This window comes from Hyaena hyaena, unplaced genomic scaffold, assembly GCF_003009895.1.
Source record: "Hyaena hyaena isolate Hyena2069 unplaced genomic scaffold, ASM300989v1 scaffold_20, whole genome shotgun sequence".
Taxonomy (NCBI): domain Eukaryota; kingdom Metazoa; phylum Chordata; class Mammalia; order Carnivora; family Hyaenidae; genus Hyaena; species Hyaena hyaena.
This window is the reverse complement of record NW_024080652.1, coordinates 4454435-4469225: the sequence shown is the minus strand read 5'-3', so window position 1 is coordinate 4469225 and position 14791 is coordinate 4454435. Positions and strand designations below refer to the sequence as shown.

General features: G+C 39.4%; 1 protein-coding gene across 1 annotated transcript in view; it reads left to right on the top strand.

Annotated features, from left to right (window-relative positions):
* Window positions 1-14455, top strand: part of LOC120228038 (zinc finger protein 665-like) — an 18382-nt gene extending 3927 nt beyond the window's left edge. The window contains 4 exon segments of the mRNA XM_039226162.1: window positions 6820-6961; window positions 7248-7343; window positions 10759-12192; window positions 12195-14455. Coding sequence (XP_039082093.1) covers window positions 6820-6961; window positions 7248-7343; window positions 10759-12192; window positions 12195-13426 — 2904 coding nt within the window. The 3' untranslated portion in view covers window positions 13427-14455.
* Window positions 14456-14791: the final 336 nt, after the last annotated feature.

Sequence of the window (14791 nt, the reverse complement as noted above, 5' to 3'; positions counted from 1 at the left end):
TTTTATTTATTTCTAGGGGAGAGAGAGAGATAGCGTGAACAGGGGAGGGTCAGAGAGAGAGGGAGTCACAGACTGAAACAGGCTCCAGGCTCTGAGCTGGCTGTCAGCACAGAGCCCGACGCGGGGCTCGAACCCACGAACCGCGAGATCATGACCTAAGCGAAAGTCGGACGCTTAACCGACTAAGCCACCCAGGCGCCCCTGTATATACACTTTAGAATCTGTGTGTTGATATCCACAAAATAACTTGCTGGGATTTTGATTAGGATTGATTGAAGCTATAGATCAAGTTGGGAAGAACTGACATCTTGACAATATTGAGTCCTCCTGTCCACGAACATGAGCTGTCTCCATTGATTTAGTTTTGCATTTATTTCATCAGACATTTATAATTTTCCTCATATACATTTTATATGTATTTTGTTAGATTAATACTCTAGTATCTTTTTTTCTGGGTAAAAATGTACATGAAATTGTTTTAAATTTCAAATTCTACTTATTCATTGCTGTTATAAAGGAAACTAGTCGACTGCTATAAACCTTGTATCCTGCAAACTTGCTATGAACACTTAATAGCTTCAGGACTTTTTTTTTGTTCATTCTTGTGGATTTTCTATGTAGATGAACATGTCATCTGTGAACAAAGACAGCTTATCTCTTCTTTCCTAATCAGTTTCCAAGCTTCTAGTTCCTCACCATTAAGTATAATGTTAGCTATAGGTTTTTTGTAGGTATTCTTTATCAAGTTGAGGACATTTCTCTGTATGCCTAGTTTATTGAGAGTTTTTATCATTTTTCAAATGCTTTGTCTGGATCTTTGGATGTGGTCATGTGATTTTTCTTCTTTAGCTTGTTGATGCAATTGTTTACCTTAATTGATTTTAAATATTGAACCAGCCTTGCGTATCTGGGAAAAATACTACTTGGTTGTGATGTGTAACTCTTTTTATACATTGTTGGATTTGTTTTGCTAATATTCTTTTGAGGATTTTGCTTCTACATTGATGAGAGATATTGGTTTTTAGTTTTCTTAGAATGTCTGTCTTATTTTGGTATTAGGGTAATGATGGCCACATAGAATGAAATAGGAACTCTTTCCTCTGTTTCTTCTTTTTTTAGAGAGAGAGGGAGAGGAAAAATGCACATGATGAGGCAGGGAGGGGCAGAGGAAGAGGGAGAGAGAGGATCTTAAGCAGATTTCCATGACCAGCATGGAGCCCAACATTGGACTCAATCTCATGACCTGAGATTATGACCTGAGCTGCAGTTATGAGTCAGACACTTAACCGACTTAGCCCCAAGTGTCCTCTCTGTTTCTGTCTTCTAAAGGAGATTGTAGAGAAGTAGTATAATTTCTTCCTTAAGTGTTTGGTAGAATTCACCAGTAAACTCATCTAAGTTTGGTGCGTTCGGTCTTGGAAGATTATTAATTATTGACTCAATTTCTTTGATATAGACTTATTTAGATTGGTATATTTCTTGTATGTTTGGCAGGTTGTGTCTTTGAATAACTTCATGTAGTTATCAAATTTGTGGACATAGAGTTATTCATTGTATTTCTCTATTATTCTCTTCACATCCCTAGGATATGTAGTGATATCCCCCTCTTTGATTTCACACTTTAGTACTTTGTGTCCTCTCTTTTTTCCATAGAAAGCCTAGATAGGGGCTTTTTGGGGGTGTGGTGGGAAGGGGATCTTTTCAAAGAATCAGCTTAGGATTTCATTGCTTTTTTTTTTCCTATTGACTTCCATTTTTCAATTTCTTTTGATATTTCCATTTGATTTCTATTCTAATTTTTATTATTTCTTTTCTTCTATTCTTCTATTCTAATATTATTTCTTCTATTCACTTTTGGTTTGTTGTTCTTTATCCAGTTTCCTAAGGTAGAATCTTAGATGATTGATTTTAGATCTTTCTTCTTTTCTCATACATGCACTAAATGCTATACATTTCGCTGTATTGCTTTGGCTACATTGCACAAATTTTTGATAAATTATTTTTTTATTTTTCATTTAGTACAAACTATTTTAAAATTTCTTTTGAGATTTCTTCTTTCACCCTATTTAGAAGTGTGTTGTTTGATCTTCATGTATTTTGGAGTCTTTCAGTTATCTTTCTGTTATTACTCTATAGTGTAATTTCACTGTGGTCTGAGAGCAGAAATGGTATGATTTCTAGTTCCTCTTAATTAATTAAGGTGTGTCTTATGGCCCAGAATGTGGTCCGTCTTGGTGAATGTTCCATGCGGATCTGAGAAGAATGTATTCTGCTTCTGTTGGATGGAGTAGTCTATAGATGTCAGTTATAGCCAGTCGATAGATGGTGGTGTTGAGTTCAATTCTGTCTTACTGATTTTCAGCCTCCTGGTTCTGTCCACTTCTGATAGTGATATTGAAGTTTCCAGCTGTGTAACAGTGGATTCACCTCTTTCTCCTGGGAGTTGTCAGTTTTACCTGACATATTTGACACTTTGTTGTTAGGCACATACATATTGAGGATTATTATCTCTTCTAGAAGAATTGACCCTTTTATCATTATAAAACCTCTTTTTATCTTTGAAAACTTTTCTTAAAGTCTGCTTTGCCTGAAAGTAATATAGGCCCCCCTCCTCTCTTTTGATTAGTATTAGCATGGTATGTCGTTCTCCAGCCATGTACATTTGATGGGGGTTCACTCTTTAATGCAATTTTTCCCCAATCTTTTTATTATGGCATATAAAATTTACCATTTTAATTATCTTTAAGTGATACTAAATAAATATATTCATAATGTACAGCCATCACCACCATCCATCCCCATAACTCTTTTAATTTTATAAAACTGATACTCTATGCCCATTGAACAATGACTTTGTATTCCTCCCTTCCTCTTGTCCCTGGCAACCATTATTCTATTTTCTGTCTCTATGATATTGACTATTCTGATATCTGATATATTTATATATTTGTATCTGTGTCTGATATTTTTATATGTTTATTTCATGTAAATGATGTCATACAGTATCTGTCTTTTTGTGGCTGGCTTATTTCACTTAACATAATGTCTTAAAGGTTCATCTATATTGTAGCATGTGTCAGAATATCCTTCCTTTTTAAGGATGGATAATAATATTCTATTTTATGTATATAACACATTTGCTTATCCATTGATCTGTTGAGCAACACCTGGGTTGTTTTCACATTTTAGCTATTGTGGAATAATGCTGCTATAAATACAGGTGTACAAACATTTCTTCAAGACCTCGCTTTCGATTCTTTGGGTATATATCCAAAAGTAGAGTTTCTGGGTCATATGGTAATTCTGTTTTTAACTTTTTGCAGAACTGCCACGCCCTTCCATAATGGCTGTACTGTTTCACATCCCCACCAATAGTGCATGGGGGATCCAGTGTCTCCATATCCTCTCCAGCACTTGTGTGTTTGTGTGTGTGTGTGTGTGTGTGTGTTATAGTAACCATCTGATGAGTGCAAGGTGGTATTTCATTGTAGTTTTAATTTATGTTTCTGTAATGATCAGTGATGTTGAGCATCTTCTCATGTTTACTGGCCATTTGTGTATCTTCTTTGGAAAAATGTCTGCTCAGGTCCTTTGCCCATTTTTAAATTGGATGTTTGTGGTTTTTGTGATGTTGTTTTGTTCTAGGAGTTCCCTATGTATTCTGGGTATTAATACATTATCAGATATATTACTTACAAATATTTTGTCCCATTCTGTGGGTTGCATTTTACTCTGTTGATAGTGTCTTTTGATGCACAGATTTTATAATTTTCAGGAAGTTTAATTTGTCTATTTTTTTATTTTGTTGCCTGGACCTGTGGTATCCTATCCAGAAAATTATAGCCAGATCTAGTGTCATAAAGATTTGCCTTATGTTTTTTTTTCTAAAAGTTTTATAGTTTTATATCTTTTCATTTAGGTCTTTGATCCATTTTAACTTTTGTCTATGGTGTTAAATAGGGTTCCAAGTTCATTCTTTTGCCTGTGGATACCCAATATTCCCAGTGCCATTTGTTGGAAAAACTGTCTTTTACCCATTGAATGGTTTGGCGCTTTTACAAAAAATTATCTGACCTTGTTCATGAAGTTTTATTTCCGGGCTCTCTATTCCATTGGTCTGTATGTCTGTCTATTGCCTGTGCCACATTGTTTTGATTTCTATGGCTTTGTAGTGAGTTTTGCAATCAGGAAGTGTGAGTCCTCCAACTCTTCTTTTTCAAGATTGTTTTGGGTTATTTGGGGTCCCTTGAGATTCTCTGGGAATTTTAAGAAGAGTTTTTCTATTTCTGTAAAAAAAAAAAAAAAAAAAAAAAACACGACATCACTGGGATTTTGATAGGGATTGCATTCATTTTGTAGATTGCTTTGGGTAGTATTTTGACATCTTCGCCATGTTAAGTCCTCCAATCCATGAATGTGGGGTGTGTTCCTATCTAGTTATGTCTTTAATTTCTTTAAGCAGTGTTCTTTAGTTTTCACTGCACAATTTTTCACCTCCTTTTTTAATTCCTAGTATTTTATTCCTTTTGATGCTGTTGTAAATGGGATTGTTTTTATAAATTCCACTTCATATTGTTAATGCATAGAAATGCAACTGTTTTTTGTGTGTTGGTTTTGTACGCTTCCTGCTATTTGAGGATTTCTTTTATTAGCTCAGTTTTTTGTGGACTCTTCAGGGCTTTCTACATACAAGATCCTACCATTTGCAAATAGATGTAATCTTCTTCCTTTCTGATTTGAATATCTTTTCTTTCTTTTTTTCTTTTCTTTCTTTCTTCTTTCTTTCTTTCTTTCTTTCTTTCTGTCTGTCTGTCTGTCTGTCTTTCTATCTGTCTTTCTTTTGCATAATTGTGGTTAGAATTTCCAGTACTATATTGAATAGAAATGGCAAAACTTCGGTATCCTTGTCTTGTTCCTGATCTTAGAGGAAGAACTTTCTGTCACCATTGAATGTGATGTTTTCTGTGGGTTTTCCATGTATTACTTTTATTATATTGAGGGAGGTTCCTACTATTCCTAGTTTATTGAGTGTTTTTATCATGAAGAATAAGAATGGGTATTGGATTTTGTCAAATGCTTCTCCATCAATTGAGATTATCATATGATTTTTTTTCTTTCAGTCAATGTGTAGTATATGATGTTGATTGCTTTTCATATTTTGAACCATCCTCACATTCCAGGAATAAACTGAACCTGGTCATGGTATGTAGTACTTTTAATATGCTGCTGAATTTGGTTTGCTAGTGTTTTGTTGAGGATTTTGTATCTGTCCATAAGGGATAATGGTCTGTAGTTTTCTTGCAGTGTCTTTTTCTGGCTTCGGTATCAAGATAATGCTGGCCTCACAGAATGAGTTAGGAAGCGTTCAGTCCTCTTCAATTTTCTGGAAAAGTTTGAGAAGGATTGGTATTAGCTCTTTGAATTTTTGATAGGATGACACAGTGAAGCCAGGACTTGTATTTGTCCCTATATTCCTCATTTCTGAGCCATTCTCCTTCCTAGTTACAGTTCTATTCAGATCATCTTATTTTCCTCCTGGTTTAATCTTGTTAGGTTTTGTGTTTCTGGGTCATTTGTCCATTTCCTCTTGGTTATCCAATGTTTTGGCACACTGTTGTTCATAGTACTGTTTTATAAGACTTTTTATTTCTGCAGATCTGGTAGTAATGTCCTTATTTTCATTTCTGATATTAGTAATTTGAGTCTTCACTCTTTTTTCTTAGTCCTTCTGGGTAAAAGTTTATCCATTTTGTTTATCTCTTCAAAAAACTGGCTTTTATTTTCACTTTACTTGTTATTTTTCTATTTTGTTTATTTCTGTTCTAATTTTACCATTTCTTTCACTGAGTTCGGGTTTAATTTCTTCTTTTCCTGGTTCCTTAAGTTTTAAAGTTGTTTTTTTGGAGGTTTTTGATTTGAGATCTGCCTTGTGTTTTACTTTAAACATTTCAGCTACTAACAGTGATTGCTTTCACATCCTCCCTAGTTCCTTGTTATCTTCCATGTCTTACCTCCCACCTGTAGAGGGCAGGAAGGAAATAGTCAATTGTTTAACTTTTAGCCAGGGAAGAAAAGAAGATAAATTAAGTCTATCATTATTGCATGGATTGACAGGATGTGTCTATTATTTATTAACATGTAAATAAATTGGAGGTGCTCAAAAATTTATTGCTAGGGTGGGAGTGGAGTATTTTAGAGACACTCAACTATAGGAATAGACCCAGACTCGTCTGTAATGTATCCCTCTGTAATGTATCTTCTTAGAGCCCTATGCCGCCACATTCTCTAGTCACACTGCTGGGTGGTTATCATGCCTCCTTGGCTCTGCTGGTGTAATGGTGCCACATTAACGAAGGTCTTCTGGGTCAAGCCCAGGCTAACAATACGCAATAGAACCATATGGTCTACCCTTCTTTAACACTAATTGTAAATGATTCTCATGCAGCTCTCATAATACCGTATTACAGGATAAGTGTTTTTAAATGTGATTTGTCTCCTTACTAAGGCTTAAGCTCCTTAGGGGCAGGGGAATAAAAAGAGGACTGATTTAGCTTAATATTCTTGGCCGGGTGTTGGGGGAGGGGGAACAGTTTCAGAAACACAGTAGAAAGTGTAGTTTTTTTATTTGAATTAATAAGTTAATACACTGTCTGGATTTTCCTGTCATATTACTTTATCCCACAAAGTAAACACAAAACAAGATATGGAAAAGGCAACATGTATAATATTTGTGGTAAACTCTCAGAGTAAACCTGTTAAGAGTTATTTCTCACATATCTTTTTCATGTCACCTAATACTGATCTCTTTGGCTTGAACAGAAATGCTCTGGTCAGGGATCTGTGTCATTCAAGGATGTGACTGTGGACTTTACCCGGAATGAGTGGCTGCAGCTGACGGGCATGCAGAGAACTCTGTACCGGGACGTGATGTTGGAGAACTACAGCCACCTGGTCTCAGTGGGTGAGGGGTGTTCCCTGTGTAATGTCTCATAGCATGCGTTTCTTTTCTTCTTTCTTAGCTGCTAGAGTTTGTGTGCCCTTGAAGGGGTGTTTAGTGATATTGTGTGTATATCTCATGGGTCAAAGGTGTTCCCGTTGGGCATAGAAAGGATGCAGTCTTCCCCCCAATGAAAGGTTCGCGTGGGCACCTTTATCATGTGGCTTCTGAAGCTGCATCTTCCTTGTCCTCCATGGGTCCTGATATGCAGGCAGCCTATAAGGAGTTTTACCCTGTATCCTGCTCACAGGGTGTCGCCTCACCAAACCAGAGGTGATCTTCAAGTTGGAGCAAGGAGAAGAGCTGTGGCCATCAAGGGGAGAATCCCCAGATCAGGGCGATCAAGGTGAGTTAGTCATTATGGAGAAAGAAGCCCACAGAAGTCGGGTCCCGACAGGCTGGTTCTGGGGTTGGTGTGTGTCTCAGGAGTTCTATTTTGGGTCCTGAGGCCTTCGGAAGTAGCTAACCATGAACTAGCAGGGCTCTGATTACCCAAATCATCCGAGTCCATCACTTATAAATATCAGTGCTGTCCTTTTCTGCCTGATACCCAGTATTGAACCCCTGTTTGGTTTGTCTTAGATGTCTTCAGGTTCTTTCTCTAGTATTCATCTTCCTCCATTTTCATGGTGTATTTTCTTTCATGTTCTCCACTAGGCATTCATTCATTCATTCATTCATTCATTCATTCATTCTTCTGCAGGTATTCCTACTATGTGCCAGTCATGTTCTTGGTGTTGGAGATGTGCCAATAAACATAACAACTTTCCTGAGCTCTTGGAGCTTACAAGCTAGCAGAAGATAGATGTAAATAAAAAATGTACTTATCAAGTGGTGTCAAGACCCATGAAGAGAATTAAAGCAGGCTAAAAGGAGATAGAGAGTGTGGTGTGCTCTTTTAAAAGGTGGTCAGAGAGGAGCGCCTGGGTGTCTCAGTTGGTTAAGGGTCCAACTTTGGCTCCATGGTCTCACAGTTTGTGAGTTCGAGACCTGTGTCAGGCTCTGTGCTGACAGCTTGGAGCCTGGAGCCTGCTTCAGATTCTGTGTTTCCTTCTCTCTTTGCCCCTCTTCCATTTGTACTGTGTCTCTCTCTCTCAAAAATAAATAAATATTTAACATATTTTTTAAAAAAAGGTGGTCAGAGAATACCTTTGTGACGAGGTTCACCTTAGAGCAGGTAATTGAATGTTATGTGGATTCTGGGGTTTCCAGGCACAATGAATACCTGGGCTGTGCTCTGTGGCAGGTGTTTGTTGGAAGTGCTCTGTGGCTGCAGGGATGCATTTGGGAGGAACGGTGGAAGGGACCACTTTAGAGAGGCCGCCAGAGCCCAGATGATGTTTTACACTGCATGGTAAGGGCTTTGACTCTATTTTAGATGAGATGGGCAGCTATTATCAGATTTCTGCAGAAGAATGTTTTAGAAGAATTTCTGTGGCTACTACTGTCCAAAGAAAATCAGAGATGGGTGTGAGTATGGTGGCTAAAAGTAGAAACAGAGAGTGTATGCAGGGCTGGCTCCCCCAGAGCGCCGCAGGGCCACCCACCAACGTGGTAGATTTGAATTTATTGCTCCCCCTGACCGTTTCAGTGGTGCCTTGGAGGTGGGTGCCTTGAAGTCAAGTTATTTGTGGGATTTGAGGGTATGGTTTCAGATAGGATCTTAGTAACGATTGGGTAAGGACTCTAATGTCATAGTGCAGGATGTGTGAACACAACAAGGATTGAAGAGTCCTGGAGAAAAAGTTTATTATTTATTGGAAAGTTGAGCAGTTTATTAAAACATTTTTTTAATGTTTTATTTATTTCTGAGAGCAAGAGATAGAGACAGTGCAAGCAGGGGAGGGTCAGAGAGAGAGGGAGACACAGAATCTGAAACAGACTCCAGGCTCTGAGCTGTCAGCACAGAGCCCGACGCGGGGCTCGAACCCACAAACCGTGAGATCATGACCTGAGCCGAAGTCGGATGCCCAACTGACTGGGCCATCCGGGCACCCCTGAGCAGTTTATTTAAAAGGGTTTTGGGAAGGGAGGTCTGGGTGGTCAGGCAGCTGAGCATCTAACTCCTGATTTCAGCTCCGGTCAGGTCATGATCATTGTGGGTTGTGGGATCAAGCCCTGCACCGAGCATGGAGCCTGCTTCAGATTCCCTCCCTCCCTCTGCCCTCCTTCCCCACTAGCACTCTCTCTAAAATAATAATTTGAAAAATCTAAAAAAAAAAAAAAAGGTGGGGGGTTTGGGGAAGCTTCTGAATTGAACATTAAATTTACTTTCAACTTGTAGCTTCCTGGGCAGGAGTTTCCTGCAGAAGTAAAGTCCTGTTATGAAGACAGCAAAGCGCTAGTCTGTTAGTCTAGGTGGGGAGCTGTGTGGATGTGGTGGGTTTGAGCTCTCAGCAGGGAAGACATGCTTGCAATGCTTCAGATGAGAAGTGATGGCAGCTTAGAATTCTGAGCTGGTACGCGGTAGGAGGGGGGAAGGGGGGAGGGGGGCTTCGTGTTTAGAGAGGATTAGCTGCTGAGTCCAATGGAATGTGGCGTGTGAGGGAGGGGAGGCAAGGGTTCTGTCTGAGCAACAGGATAATGGTGGTGGGAGGTGTTTACTGCGTTGGAGGGGCTGGGGGAGGAGCAGTTTGGGGGAAGTTTATGATTTAACATCTAATAATTCTAAGATCTGAAATCCTTTATGTTTTCATTCTATTCTGATAGCCAGGTCCCACTTCCAGGCTTGGTTCCCAGTTCAACAAGTCGGTCCTCAGAAGCAGTCTCCTGCTGTTTTACTCTTTTTCTTTTTCTTTTTCTTTTTCCTTTCCTTTCCTTTCTTCCTTCTTTCCTTTCTTTCTTTTTTTGAGAGACAGAGAGAGACAGAAAGAGCAAGCTGGAGAGTGGCAGAGAGAGACGCAGAGGGAGAATCCCAAGCGGGCTCCGCACTGTCAGCACAGAGCCTGACACGGGGCTCAATCTCATGAACCATGAGATCATGACCTGAGCCAAAATCAAGAGCCAGATGCTCAACTGACTGAGCCACCCAGGCACCCCTACATTTTACCATTTCTTTCTTTCTTTTTTTAAAATAAAATTTTAAAGCATTTGTACATTTTCGAGAGAGAAGAAGCAGGGTTGGGACAGAGAGAAAGGGAGACACAGAAGCCAAAGTAGGCTCCAGGCTCTGAGCTGTCAGCACAGTCTGTCGCAGAGCTCGAACTCATGAACCTTTAGATCATAACCTGAGCTATAGTCGGACGCTTAATTGACTGAGCCACCCAGCTGCCCCTACCATTTCTTGATTGAAATTCATTTTTTAGTTTGTTCTTTAAGAATTCATGAGAACAATATCTCCTGCATTCTTGCATGTTTAGATTCACTGGTGTTACTTCACCTGAGTGCCATTTTGTCTACATATGAAATTATTGGGATTTACTTTTAGTCTTGAAGGATTTTGTCATTCTTTCTCCACTGCTTTGAGCACTGAATGCTATTATGGTTGTCTTAGGTCAGCTTGATTTTTTCTTCTCTTACAAATGACTTACTTCAAGTTCTGGGAATGTAATGCACAGCACAGGGACTGTGTAGTTACTAAGATGGTAAGAACAGTAGAAAGTTGTTGAGAGTAGATGTTGACCGTTCTTCCCACATACACAATCTACCTGTGTTAACTATGTAAGGCGATGGATGTGTTAATTATCTTGACCTTGGTAATCATAGGAAAAGTGTTAACATCTTTAAAGTGGACTTAACTTTTCTTATTTATGACCTTATAGACAGAAGCCAGGAAAACCAAGACAAACACATGTGGCGAGTTTTACTCATTAACAAAAAAATTATGGCTAAGAAGAGAGAGAATGTTTTCAGAAAAACACCATGTGAGTATAACTCATGTGGAAAGAGTTTGAAGAATGTTTCAGAATCAGTTATTAGTGGTAAAAATCATTCAAGTAAGAACTCTGATGAAATTACTGCACGTGAGAAGTTTCTTTGTGATAATAATCAAGAAAATACTTCTACTGGAAAGAAATCTGATGAACATGGCCAAGACGGGAAATCCCTAAGTCACAATGAGGACCTCAACGAGCAACACAAAATTCAAACTTTGGGACCACTTTTTGAAGATGATGAATGTGGAGAAACCTTCCTTAATAAGGCAGCCATCATTCTGCCTATGAGGGCTCAAACAGAAGAGAAATCCCCTGATTGTACAGAACATGGGGGCGGTACCAGTGATGTGTCAGCCTGCCAAGTCCTTCAGGACACTTGCACAAGGAAGAGTCACTCTGAGGTCAAAGAGTGTGAGAAGTCAACCCTCTCAAAACATCAGAAAGTTAACGTGGAGGAGAAAACCCATGTATCTAATGAAAATGAAAATAACTTCAGCAAGAAGTCTCATCTCACTCAACACACATCTGAAACTCACACAGGAGAGAAAACCTTTGAATGTAGTCACTGCAGGAAGTGTTTTTACCAGGAGTCCCACCTGACTCAGCACCAGAAGACACACACAAGAGAGAAGCCATGTGAAAGTAATAAAGGTGGGAAGATTTTTCAGAAATCACAACCGATGGACCCTCCAGGATCTCACCCAGGAGAGAAGCCCAGTGAGTGCGACACAGCCCCCATGCAGTTGGCCCCTCCTGGTCAGCAGAGGACACAGTCAGAAGGGAGGCTGTATGTGTGCAGCGAGTGCAAGAAGTCTTTTCGTCACAGCTCCGCCCTCAAAGTCCATCAGAGGATTCACACAGGAGAGAAGCCCTATCAGTGTACTGAGTGTGGGAAATCCTTTTACGCAAAATCAAACTTCAGTCATCATCAGAGGACTCACACAGGGGAGAAACCCTATGAATGTAAGGAATGTGGGAAATCCTTCTGTGTGAAATCGAACTTAACTAAACATCAGAAAACACATACTGGGGAGAAACCTCTCAAATGCAATGAGTGTGGGAAAACTTTCTTACAGAAGTCACAGTTTGCTGACCATCAGAGAACACACACAGGGGAGAGACCCTATGGATGTAATGACTGTGGGAAATCCTTCTACTATAAGTCAGCCCTGCATGTTCACCAGGGGAAGCATACGGAAGAGAAACCCTATAAATGTGCGGATTGTGGGAAATCCTTCTGCTATAAATCAGCCCTGATTATCCATCAAGTATCTCATATGGGGAAGAAACCCTATGAGTGTAAGGAATGTGGGAAAACCTTCTGTGTGAGTCAAACCTCACTAAACATCAGAAAATTCACACTGGTTTAAAACCTTATGAATGTAACGAGTGTGGCAAAGCCTTCTCCATGAATTCCATCCTAATAGTACATCAAAGAACCCACACGGGGGAGAAACCCTATGGATGCAATGAATGTGAGAAATCTTTCTATAAAAAATCGTCCCTCACTAAACATCAGAAAACGCACACAGGGGAGAAACCATATGAGTGTGACGAATGTGGGAAGGCCTTTCATATAAAGTCAACCCTCATCATACATCAGAGAATTCATACTGGAGAGAAGCCCTTCGAGTGTAACGAATGTGAGAAGTCATTCTATGTGAAGTCACTTCTTAATATTCATCAGAGAAATCACACGGGAAAGAAACCCCATGTATGTAATGAATGTGGGAAAGCCTTTTCCATGAAGTCCAATCTCACTGATCATCAGAGGACACATTCAGAAGAGAAACCCTATGAATGTAACGAATGTCAGAAGACCTTTCGCCATAAGTCAACTTTGACTGTACACCAGAGGACTCACACAGGGGAGAAACCCTATACATGTAATGAGTGTGGGAAATCCTTCTATATGAAATCGGCCCTCAGTCAACACCAGAGAATACACACGGGGGAAAAACCTTATGAATGTAAAGAATGTGGGAAAACCTTCTTCCAGAAATCACACCTCACTAAACATCAGCGAACACACACAGGGGAGAAACCCTATGAGTGTAAGGAATGTAAAAAAACCTTCTTCCAGAAGTCACACCTCATTGAACACCAGAGAACACACACGGGGGAGAAGCCCCACCAGTGTAACAAGTGTGGGAAATCTTTCTGTTATAAGTCAGCCTTAACCATACATCAGAGAACTCATATAGAAGAGAAACCTTATAAATGCAATGAATGTGAGAAATCTTTCTGTATGAAATCACACCTCACTGTCCATCAGAGAACTCACACAGGGAAGAAACCCTTCGAATGTAAGGAATGTGGGAAAACTTTTCATGTGAAGTCAAACCTTATTAACCATGAGAGAACTCACACAGGAGAGAAGCCCTATGAATGTAAGCGATGTGGGAAGTCCTTCTGTATGAAGTCGACGCTCACGGTTCACCAGCGCACACACACAGGGGAGAAGCCCTACAAATGTAGCGAATGTGGGAAGTCCTTCTGCAAGAAGTTGACTCTCACAAAACATCAGGTAACTCACACAAGGGAGATACCCTAAGATGCAACAGATATGGAAAACCCTTCTGAGTGACGTCAAGTTTTGTCACACTAAGAACCCACGGGAGAAACCTTATGACTGTATTAACGTGGAAACCTCCCCCTGTGGAAATTCAGTCTTTATTCGGCATCAGAAGACAGTGGGCTGGGGGTTGGTGGGCTCTCTCTGTAATGAATGTTGGGGGAGGTATCCGTGTTATAGTGTACTAAATATCAACTCACATGGAGAGAGCGAGCCCTAAGAACGTCCTGTGTATTAGTGTCCACCTATGAATCTAAGAGATGTCTCAGAGAACCCAGTCACAGGACTAAAATCACAGAGTGCAACAAAAGTATAAAATAATTTACAGAGTCACAGCTTACTGATCACTGGGTGATAGATACTGGAGTGGAACTATATAAACATTTCACATACATGAAAGCTGTTGAGGAAAAAAAATCAACTCTATATAAGAAAGGAATTAATAGTGAGGTGAAATCTTTCAATGTGGAAAATGTGGATACATTGTTTTCTCTGAGGAATGTAGCACTAGAAGTCACGATTCACGATGTACCAGATTTTGAAGACGCTCGTTGTGGGAGTCTGAGGCCTTTGGAAAAACACATGGCAGTGGCTGACAGCGCGAGACACCTGAGGTGCCCAAGTAATGATAGCTTAGGTATGTTGTATGCAGTGTACACACGTGATATAAGTTTGGTTTAGGTAGCAGATGTTGAAATAGGTATCAGTAGGAAGTATCTTCCCATGGCTTAATAATTATCACAGCAGATTTCTCACACTAAATGCTCCCAGTGTGTTTTTGTACTTTATAGTCCACTATGCATTATAAGTGGCACGTTTGACACATTTGAAGTGCTGTCACGCTACACTCAGTGTAAGAGTTGGGAAGTAACACACACACGTTTGCTCATTTTTGCAAAGAGAAATACTAGGAAGACAAACTATAAACTAATAAAAATGAATTCCTCTGGAGGCAGGAGTGAACAGGGTAGGATCCCTGTTTCCATCCCTATGGAAGCACATTTCTTTTGTTACACCTTTTAATGAAATTTTTGACTTTTGAACAAATGTAAAATTATTTACATATTCAAAAATAGAAAATAAAAATATTCTGAAATTGAAAACATAGACATCAACTTTGTATCAAATTGGTAACCACACAAAGAATAATTTTTACAAGAAACTTTTGAATTCAGAATTATGATTGTGTGTCTTCAATGGGATATGTTTAGGGACAAAGACCTGCAGAAAATTATAAACATCACTCATTAATTTTATTAGTAATACTGGTGTTATTTTGGATCCAGTTTTGCATATTGTAAGATAAGGCAAAAAGAAACTGTTGGAGGTACCAGGAGCCAAAAC